Below are 11,499 nucleotides of genomic sequence, written 5' to 3' on the forward strand. Positions count from 1 at the left end.
GCCGCCGGCCGCCGGAGGGGGGCGAACCCACGTCAACCTGTTGTTTGTCCCGTCCTTATTGATCAAGTCAGCGCCACAAGGAAGTGCGGCACCCAGACGCGCTTGGAAAGTTCAGCATGGAGGAAGTTTTGGAAATGCTGGGCCAGTAGCTGGGCGGCCAGGGCGGCGCTGGGCGGCGAGGGGCAGAGCAGGCGGTGAAGGCACTGGGCTGAGCTGTAGAGGTCCACCGCCCAACCTCGTGGGTTGTATATATTTATTTATTTTGGGGGCGACGGTGTCCCTAAATCGCAGATCCCAAATGCACCGGCTTGTTTTAGTCTCCTTTCTCCTGTGCTCGAACTTTTGCTGCTATCAGGACACTTTTGCGACACCGCAGAGAGCATCCATCAAAGCTTTGCGCAATGCCAACCTCAGGAGAGATGGTAAGTGACTCATTTAATTTGTGTTCATCATTGAAAAGGTCACATTTGCTATTGTCAAGGTTTTTTTGGGTCATTCACCCCGGCCCCACCTCCTCCGTTTTTGAAAATTTCAAATGTACTCAGAGGGAAGGCATCCTCAGGGAGGGATTTTTCTGGCTGCCCCTCACCCCACTAAGTTTGCCCCTCCTTCTAGAACTGTACTAGAGAATATGTGAAGTGTCCTGGTGGCAGTTCTATGAGTCAAATGGCTTTCTCCCCTGCACCTTAAAAGTCATATCGGTAAGTGTGTGTCCTGGAGTAGTTGGCACCAGGATATGGGTGCCTCCTTCCAGGGTTTGAAAGCTGCATGCTGTGCTTATCTTGAGTCAGGCTAATCTGACTCTCATAAAGATCAGGTATTGTCGTGGGTGGTAGAGTCCAATGGCTTTTACTGGATGACAAAATTATTTGTTTGTTTGTTTGTTTGTTTTAGTTAAGGAAGTAGAAATGAAACGTTTCAACATTGTAGTTATTTTTACAGCAGACTGGCAATGTATTCGTGGTTTATTTTTTAAAAAAAGTCAGTGCTTTTCTCTATGTTCCTCAAGTAAGTTTCTCTTGTAGTTCAGTAAGGCTCAAGAACGTAGGGAGTGGGAGGTAGAGCTCCTGGACTGTTCTTGTACCACAGAGGACCTGGCTTCTTTGGTTGGTTTCCTTTGTAAGGAAGGTTTCCAAGCTCCTGAAATGACCGACCTAAGAAAGGTACTGAGGAGGGCATGCTTGTTTTCTTCTCCTGTGGAAGACATATGGGAAAATAACTCCCAGAAACTCTAAATTGAATTTGTTTTTGAGACTTCTTCTCTGAGACTGAAGCCCTCAGCTGTAACTTTCGGTCCCAGCATGGTACAGTCCTTGCCGGTTGGGGAATGGCCCAAGACATTTTTGGCTTTTGTTTTCTTACATGAAGCTCTTTCTCTCTTACTTGCTTAAAGAACTCAGAGCCTCCACTTTCTTCCACATCATTGTTCCACCCACCAAGGACATCATCAAGTTGTTCTTAGTGACTTGGTTGAACTAGAAATAGATAGTAGCCACCTTAATCAATAATCAGTGTCTCTTGGAAACTGATTAGAGGTAGGGATGGAGAAAGCATTGGCAGTGGAGAATCCACAGTTGTGCTTTCTGATGACAGGTGTCTCCAAGTTAGCCAATGTGTTGAGGTGTGTGATCTAGCAATGCAACTCCCTACTTGATGCCAGTATTTTGTGTAAAATATTGTGATGGTATGTTTTGAATGACCTCCGTTCCAATTAAAGCACAGAGGTTTTGCTCTCAACTTTGAAGCAAACAAGGTTGAGTGACAGTTCACAATGTACGTTTTCCGTTTGCTTTGGTGGATAGTGTCTTCAGTGTGTACAGATCTTTGAGTTTTCAGCTTTGCCTTTTTGGCTTTATAGAGTTAAAGACCATGTTGATACATGACTTCATAGCCATAATCTGTAACCCTCCCAAGTACTGATTGCAAGAAGTCGGTTACAGAAAATGAAAAGCATGCAGTCATTGCTTATTAACTCAAGAATCTGACCCAAATCCAGTCAAACAGTTTAGAGATTTTCCATGTCCTCTCTTTTTTCATTTTTATTTTTTGTTTGAGAGCACACTCTGATTTTATTTTATTTTTTTTTATTAGAACTCTTTATCTCTATGTAAATCTACATGGCTACTTCTCAAAAAACTGATGATATCTTTCAATTCATTTATATTTTAGATAAATCTGCTTCACAGTTACTCTGATAGTACACACACACACACACACACACACACTCAAACACACTCAAACACACACAAACACACACACATATACACACTAAATATTGCTTAATATTTTTTTCTTTAACAGTCTTACCTTTGAAACTAACTGAAAAGTAGGAAACACCCAGACATACTTATAGAAGACAACACTGACACTCAGAAAAGGTTGTTAGTTTCTGGGAAAGATGGCAAAAAAAGGGATGAGATTGGGTTGAAACATCTAGAAGTTGAAAGATGTTGTTACAGTAATGTGTGTTTTCCCAAATAATGTATGTTCAATATCTGTGAACAGATGGTTCAGTAGTATTAAAATATCAGGGCAGGAAGATGATTGAAAGAAAAAAGGTCTAAAAATGTTTGTTGAAGGCATCTTGGTAATAATGGAGGATAAAGGGTTGAGTGACAACCAGAGAGTGTTGTGGAGATAGCCTCTGTACATTTGTTCTAGCTGTGATTGACAGCCCAGTGTTGCAGTCAATAAAAGAACCATAAGGGAAGGTCAGGGATCTGATAGAAATGACTTCAGATAATGTGCTGGAATATTCATGGGTTGGTTCAAAGGGTCCTTGGACCATCACTTCAATTCACAATGCAGACCAGGGAGGAAGTTTAACTTACTGCATCAAGTCCTTGCTCAGACTGTGCACATTTTCAGTTTGTTTTCCTCACTTTCTCTTGGGCGTCATTAAGGAAGATGTTTTCCTTCTGTTTTGATTCTCAAATGAAGACAGCATAGAAGTCTAAGGAGGACATGCATAAGAAATATACTCAGGATAAAGACAGAAAATAAAATCCTTTCAACACTAATTTAGTCATTAGAAGATGTAGTCAATAGTCACTAAAGGGGTTTGCATATATGTATGGAAGCCATTATTTGAAGGTAAGGCTAAATTCACAGGTGAATGCTACATGCTTGCACTTTAAAATTCTGTTAGTTGCTGCCCAATTTGATGGCAGAGAAAAAAAATATAAGGTATTAGAGCAGCTACCCCATAAAAAGGGCATGAGATGAATGTTATTTTTTATTTTTTTTATTTTTGATGGTTACAAAAATTTCTGGTTTCTTCATCTGTGTCTAGGGGTAAGCTAAGAAATGGTATAAAGACCCTGGTTTTATAAACCACAGAGTCCTTTTATAAGGTGGTTGGTCTTATAGAATGTTCTACCACAATATTGTTATTGTTATAAAACAAGACCTACAGATTTTTCCATTAACAATAGCTAAAGATTGGCATCAGAGGAAGGTGATAGAGATAATTCAAGTGAGATTGTATAACTATGAAAGAATACATTACAATGAATTTAAACATTTACACTTCCTTATATTGTATTACTAATTGTCATTCTTGCCCAGCTGATTTACCTTAATACTACCTCTAAATTTAGAACAGATCTTAAATGCGTTTTAAATGCAGCTGGGCTTTGGCTTTATAACAGTATGGCTTGAAATAATTGTAATTCTTCTGAGAGAAGAACAAGGACTTAGGTGATTTGGAGAGTAAGGAAAGTCAAGTTGGTGTCCTTAGAACCTATTTAAATCTGTGAACAGGGTCAGGTCTTTCTTCTCTCTCTGAACACTTACTGGGAGGCAGCAGGAAATGTGAGAAGAATCTCTAGATGTTTGTAGAGAGGAAGCCTGGCATATGTAGGAGAGGGTGGTGAGTGTCTGATCATTCTTTATTTCAAAGCAGAAGTCAAGGACCAACACTGTACCATGTAAGAACCAACACTAAGTATGTACTGTGATCTCCACATGCAAAGGCATATATGACATATTCATACAATGAACACAAACAACTGTAACAACAACAACAACAACAACAACACACACACAATGGTATATGAACAAAAAACTCCTAAAAACCAAAATAAAACAAAACAAACAAACAAAAAACTAAACAAAACTCTCCAACTGAACCTTCCACAAGGCTGATTAACTGATTAGAACTTTAATTATTGGGGAGAGTTGGAATGTTGCAGGTCCAGAGCCCAACTGTCTGTGGCCATCTTTAGCTTTGCTAGTAGCCATCTATTGCCTGGCTTTGTACCTGACCTAACATGCTGTAATCATCAGACAAATTATTTAGAATTTACATTCAGATATCTACATCACAAATCAAAAATCCTAGTGCTATAATATTGCATCAGATGCACACGGAAGGAGTTTTTCTGCTTCTTTTTCTACTAACTTGCCTGATGACTCCACCAATGTGTCTTTAAAATATCTTCATTCATGACCTTCTTTGTTCTGCTACTATGAAAAATCTCATAAAAATGCTTCCTCAATGGAGTGTGAAATTTAGGAAAACATAAATATCTGTTCTTGGGTAATAATGATTGGTAATTGTCTCCATAATATATTATTTCTTAATTCCTTTGAATGAGAGTTCTATTTCTTGAGGTGCACAGATATCTGCATACTATTCATTGTATGATATTCTGAGGTACCTGGATTCTGTATATTGTAGGTTGTCCTGATAGGGTTGCTGTGCAGTGAACAGTAACCTGACTAAGGTTGTAAGCTGCATTGTCTAAAACTGACTTTTGTCTGAAAGACTATTTTTTTTTCCTTTTGGTGAGCAAAAGTAAAACCAATGGCTTAGAAAGTGAGAACCAAACATGGAGCAGAATCAGCAGTCACCGGTTTGTCTTTTCCATTCCAGTCAACTGGAGGTAGGACTCTGAGTATGTGTGGTCTCTGAACCCTGTCATTTTCATTTTGATAGTCTGAAAAGACATGAGTGTTTTCTGTCTTCCTCCTTGAGAGCTGAGTCATAGGCAAATGCTGTTCCCTCTGGGACCCTTGAATTTTCATTGTTGAAATGATCTGATAGGTATTTCAAAATGGTATATGAACACCTTTGTCTGGGAACTTTTTGTGAATCAGGTATAGGATATTTGGAACTCTTGGACACTTCCATATTTATGTCTTGAAAAGGCCTAGAAAGTTTTCAGTAGAAATGAGTTGGTGTGAGTTAGGGGTTCACTTTTTTATTTAATGACTGTTTTACTTTCTTGATATCTACCATATCCCACGTGGAAGTTCAATTTTCTAGCTGAACCTGACTGACCTGGAGCCAATGTCTAACAGAGAACAGAAACAGATAGTTCCAAATGACTTTGGAAAAGTAAAAGGGAAAGTGATTCTGGGCTTAGGAATCATGAGCAGTCACTAAAGTTGCTGAATGCCCTTCAGGTCTCCAGTGCTTGTCAGCCGAAAAGCCCAAATGCATCCCTGTTGTTTTGTTTATACGATGGTTTTGAGGGATTTTTGTTTTTGTTTTGTTTTGTTTTTGCAGGGTTTTAGTAGAGAAAAGTGCATCTCACAGTTAAGGTGTGAAAGGGTCACTTCACTGTATGGTGTGGCAGGTGCATTTATGGGAAGCAGTGTAATGGGCTCTAGGACATCATTGAAGACAGGAGTGACTGAGAAAGGCTTTCTGACGAGGACAAGAGAGATGGTAGTTTAGAATTTGTGAGATAAGAGAGTAGAGTTTATCAGCAAAATTAAAGCTCACCTCAAGGTTTTGGGATGATAACTAAGAAAACGGTAGTGAGCAAAGGTGTTGCAGTCCAACCATAGGTACTTGAGCTTGGTCCCTGGAATCCATTAAAGGTAGAATAGACTCAACTATAAAAGTTGTCCTCTGCCCTGACATACACAGGGGCATGCATGCCCCCTCATCATGTACATCCAAACAAATAATACAAAATTAAAATGCAGAGACTTGCCTACTAGTAAAAGACCTGGGAAGAAATATGAGGGAGTCTGAATTTAATTCTGGGACTGAAGGAAAGCCGTCAAGACTGAAGTGAGGTGGGAGATGTGTAGCTCAGGTGGCAGAGTGACTAGTTATAAGGAAACTGGGGTTCACCCACATCACCATAGAAAGCTGAATATGGTGGCACATGCCTGTTAATTCCCAGACTAAGGAGATAGAGGCAGTAGGATCAGAAACCCAAGGTCATTATTAAAAACATAGGGAGTTCAAAAGTAGCTAGGGCTGCACAAGACATTGTAGACACTAATCTACATACATGCATGTATACATAGATGCATACATAAATATGTACATATGTGCATGCACACATAAAAACAAACATGTACAAATACATGTATATGTATGTATGTATGTATGGAGAAAGGGAGGGACAGAGGGAGGAAAGAAGGAAGGAAGTTTTCATTGAGAAAGCATCATGGCATCTCAGTGTTGAATGCAGAAACAGTGTATCCTGGTGAGTGAACTAGGCCAAGGGATAGGACCAGACTGCTTACAAGCCCATTCCTTGCATGAGATGTGTTAGTTCGTTTTAAGAATGATAGAAGACATAAGTGACATCTCTACTTTAAAATCTCCAGACACTAGTGCTCAAAGCCACCTGCTAGTCACTATGACCTCCTAACTCCAGAACCTTCTCAGTCACTCAACATAAAATATTGTATTCTTAATTTTTCTCAAGGAAATATGAATAAAATCTTTTAAATATTTTCAGTCAATATGTTAAAGACACCATACTGTAGTAACTGAAAATGTTTTCATACAATATGTACTAAGCATTGAGCACATTTTTTAATATTTAGAACTTTTTATTCATCTCTTGTCTACTTCCCATTATGTCCATTGTGTCCCCAGACAATACCATTTCTGAATATATGTATATTGATATATGTATATATGGCAATATATACATACATATTCTATCATATATGCATTCACAATTTTATGAATCTATATAAAATCAAGAAAGCACACATGAGATAAACGGTTTTTGTCTATCTCAGCCCAACTTCACCTATTTAACATGCTCATGTTCACTTGCACCAATGTTTCTGCAAAAAACTTTATTCTTTACAGATAAAAACCATTCACTATGGCTAAAGTACATTTTCTGTCTCGTTTCCTCTGTTATGGGACCAAGGTTAGTCCTATAGCTTAGCTGGTGGGACTAAAGTATGATGAAGGCAGCTGTGTAGTTATGTGATATTTATGCTGTATTTTATGTGATATGTCATCATGGAGGTTTGTAGGTGAGCACCCAAGAAGGGTATTGCTGGGCCTTATCGTAGATCAATATTTAGATTGTGTGTGTGTGTGTGTGTGTGTGTTTGGGGTGGTCCATACTGACCTATTACTGAATAGGTGAAAATAGTTCCAGCGTATTTCCATATATCAGTAGAAATGATTAAATCATGACCAGTGCAATTGTTTATTTTTAAAATGATCATGTCCTTGAGCTGTCTGATAGTTGTGCTGGGTTTTTTAGCTGGTAATATAAGTAGCTTTCACATATATTGAACTGCAGCAGAAAATTCTGTGTTTACTAGGAAGCCCTACTGGAAATGACCTTGTCTAATTGTAGCACATAGATGTGTCTAGTTAAGAGGAACATGTAGGGGGAATGCTTGACTCTGTAGGGTAGACCCTGATGAATTCAGAATTCTTAATTAAGTGTGTGTACACAAAGCACGTATACAAAGTAAGTATTTTAGTTTGAAAAAATAGTGAGCTATATCAGGTGTGGGGTTTGGTAACACTTTAATAAAGGCCATATGGTAAATATTTTAGGTTTTCCAGGTCATAAGACTTTTGTTTTGCAATCAGAGCAGAAAGTAGCCACAGAAATTGAATAAGAGAATAGAGATGTCTATTAAACTTTCTAAAATTTTGTAAAATTCATAAAACCTAACTCTCCAAATATTACTAGGAGCATATAAGTAACAATTTACTGAAATTTTGCATGTTTTGTTGAAGTAAAGGCTGTGACTGTGATTAGGAAAGAATTTATGCAAAGTCTAATTTGAATAAGAAAATAAAAGCAACACATTTGTAACATCAGGGAACTTGGCTTAGCATTGGCTACTGATGGAAGGATCATAAATGTAAAGGAAGATTGATACAGTGAGAGACATCATATATCACATCTCTGAACAGACATAACTGAGTGAAGGTTAACCAACTCTACCAGCAACAGCAATAGGATTAGCTTTGCTGTTTGGATAAATCAAGGATGTAACAATTTCTTTTATGTGTTACTTGGTTCCGGTTACTTTTGTCTCCTTTCTTTTGATGTTCCTAAATTTTCTATGACATTAACTCATGACCTGGGTCTTCAGTGTTCATTTCTCTTTCATCTCTAACTTTTTCACTTGTTGGATCTCTGCTCTTGGTCAACACATATGCTCAGATTACTTTCCCCTGCCCTACTGCAAATGCAAGGTATTTACCTGTTTCTCTTCATGCTGATTATCTATAAACATCCTCAATGCCCCCACTCCTTTTCCTTTCCAGTACCTCTTCTTATCTGAAACTATGCCATAGCCCCACTGAGCCATTATGGTGAAGGCACTGGGCCTTGGTGTCTCTTCCGATTGAACCGTGGTATGAAACCATTTCTTCACTTAAGGGATACTAATTTTCTGTCTCAGCTCTCCCAGATGATGGGTTTGAAATTATGGTAGAAACAAATCCAAAACAAACAGTTCTCATTTTAACTTCTTCAGAGAAGCATGATTAGAGAAAGCCTTAAAATATATTTTATCTTTCTTTCTGACTGTTTTCAGTGAAAGAAATGAGAAATATCTGAAATGTTCTGAGGATCCTGTTAATATAAACAGGATGCCTGAAGAGAAAGGTAATGGTTTATGCAAGCGCAGTATGTGTGGCTGAAAAATAATGTTACTTTAAAAATAAGCATAGGCTACAGAGCTAGAACTGCTCTGTGTTGCTGAGTGCTCCTCCCCCCACCATTGGTTTGCTGTCTCTTTATATCCTACAAATGCTGGTGTGTAGTGTGTTTTTGTGAGTTTTACATGTTTATTTCTTTCACTGTTCCCTCCTGGAAAACTCAATTTATTCTGATCATTATGCTACTATGAGGAAATAACCCACCAGCCTGTATTTTTTGCTTGTCTTTTTGGTGAACTACTGTTTGTCAGTTTGCTTGCTTGCTTACCCAAAGCTTACAAAGAATGATCTCAATGGTACTTACAGTAAGTCTTTAATTCAGTAAATAATCATGGGTATATTTTGTCTTTTGTTTTAAAATCATTGGTCAGCTAAAACATTTTAAATAGAAGTGCCTACTTCTGTTTCTTCTATTTAATGCAAGTGTCCAAAGCAGAAGTCAAGGTCTAGAGAATAACCTTCAGAGTGAGTCTGCATGATGCACTTTGAGAAGGGATGATTGATATGCTTACATTCAGTTTATAGAGCTATCTATAGTGAAGCATGCTTATCCAGCATCGTCTATAGAAAATATTACTAAATGAAATAAAATATGCATTTTTATAATCAGAAGAATTCATTGGCAAAGTTACTAAATTGAGAAGAAAAGAATTTCAAAATAGTTATTGATTGCTTTTTTAAAGAGTGGGTCTGGAGTAGAGGGAGAGCTGCTTGGAATTTAATTCAAGCCGACTTTACAGGAAGGCGAGAATAGCTCAAAAGCAACAATGGTCTTTAGGGTTGGTCCTGTGCTGCCACACAGGACAGCACAGTTTGGGTAACCCAGACTACAGTAAACATCAACCCTCAACATTCTCTCAGGGTGTCTGCTGAGTCCTGAGTACATGAAGCCTCAGTAACCCCATAGGAAGAACAGCAGTATCAACTAACCAGACTCCCCAAAGCTCCCAGAGACTAAACCACCAACCAAAGAATACACATGGAGGGACCCATGGATCCAGCCACATTGTAACAGAAGATGGCCTTGTTGGGCATCAATGGGTGGAGAAGCCCTTGGTCCTGCCAAGGCTCCTTTACCCAATGTGGGGAACGTCTGGGTGGGGAGGCAAGAGGGAGTGGGCAAGGGATTACCCTCATAAAGTCAGGGGGAGCGGGAGTAGTAAAAGGGGATTCCAGAGGAAAAACTGAGAAATGGGATAAAATTTGAAATTTATGTAATGAAAATATCCAATAAACAGGAGAAAATGAAATAATGAAATAAAAATAAAAAAAGAACTGGGCAACGGCAGCAGTAAATGCTAAGGCACAGTCCTGACTCAGTAAAAGCTGATGCTTTGGCTGAAGAGAGGAAATATAATTATGAACAAATACAAGGCCTTGAGTATGACCTTGTGTAACTCAGTGTTGCTTAATTGGCTTTTGCCATTTTTAATTGTTTGTTTTAAGATACTCACTTTCAGGATTCTGTTTCATTTGTCAAACGCTGACAGCTGCTGTTCTACCCTAGTACGTAGTTTAGATAAAGTGTATTGTTTAACACATACTTTAAAGGTGAAATGCAAATTTTCTACTTTTTAGTAAAGGGCACAATTTCTCTTATGTTACACTGATTAAAGTTTGAACTGAAAGGTAGCTTTTAATTTGACTTTCATGACTATATTTATGGTTTTCTGCATGTTTGGATCTTGGAACAATTATTGCAATAACATAAAAGCCAGTGTGTATACTCAATTACAAACTTGTAATGCTTAACTTTTTGAAACATTATATTAATTTAACTCCTGGATGGCAGTAGACAAAGATGGATTCATATGCCTTATTTTATTTGTTTTTCAGTTGGTTTATTTTTGCCATCTTTTTTGGTTGGGAATATAAACTAACCTAAGATATTCATGCTGTCAAAATTAATTCTTAAAAAACAAGAATAATGTGATTATACAACTTATATGAAACTATTCTATTCTGTATATGTTAGTTCAAAGATGAAGAGAGTGGGGGAATATGGCCCATGGAGGTATGGCGGGGCCTGGGGGCAAATGAGATGCCTCTGGGGGATCCATGTTGGAAATACCTTCCCCCTGAGGGACCAACCACCTGATGGTGTAGTATAGGTTAGAGTTTATTCAGGTCATGGTGAGAGAAGAGGGTAGTAAAGGCAGAGAAGAAAAAGAGGAGAGTAGAGAATTAGAGAAGTAGAGGCTGGCCATGAGCATGTGGAGAGAGAGGGGGTAAGGGAAGGAGGGAAAGAGGGGTGATGGGAAGAGAGCAAGAGGCCAAAAGAGCAAGTGAGCAAGAGGGAGTAATAGAGAGAGTGGTGGGGTAAGTAGCCTTTTTTATAGTGTCTGGTAACTAGGGTAAAACATACCTCGCTATTGCCAGGTAACTATGGGGTAGGGTTTACAGAATCCCGACAGTATACTGTTGATAAATTTAAGGTCTAATAAAAAAATACGTTGAAATAGTTTAGATAAATACTTAACTGGATTTTTGTTTTCAACACATCTAATGTGTTAAGTCTGTTTAATTACATAGTGTGTCTGTGGAAAGTTCACTGACATCCAGTTTAGAATCTTTAAAGGAGATTTGGTTTTTCTTGAAAC

The 11,499-nt window shown here is 38.3% G+C and overlaps 1 protein-coding gene across 2 annotated transcripts in view; it reads left to right on the forward strand.

The window, feature by feature from the left end:
* Nucleotides 1–298: 298 nt before the first annotated feature.
* Nucleotides 299–11,499, forward strand: part of PDGFD (platelet derived growth factor D) — a gene marked incomplete at its 5' end in the record, with an annotated part of 205,385 nt that continues 194,184 nt past the window's right edge. For both annotated transcript variants that reach the window (XM_080932555.1, XM_080932556.1), the window contains one exon: nt 299–422. In XM_080932555.1, coding sequence (XP_080788681.1) covers nt 299–422 — 124 coding nt within the window. The remainder of the gene's footprint in view (nt 423–11,499) is intronic.

Source organism: Micromys minutus (genome assembly GCF_963924665.1).
Source record: "Micromys minutus genome assembly, chromosome: 18".
Lineage (NCBI taxonomy): Eukaryota > Metazoa > Chordata > Mammalia > Rodentia > Muridae > Micromys > Micromys minutus.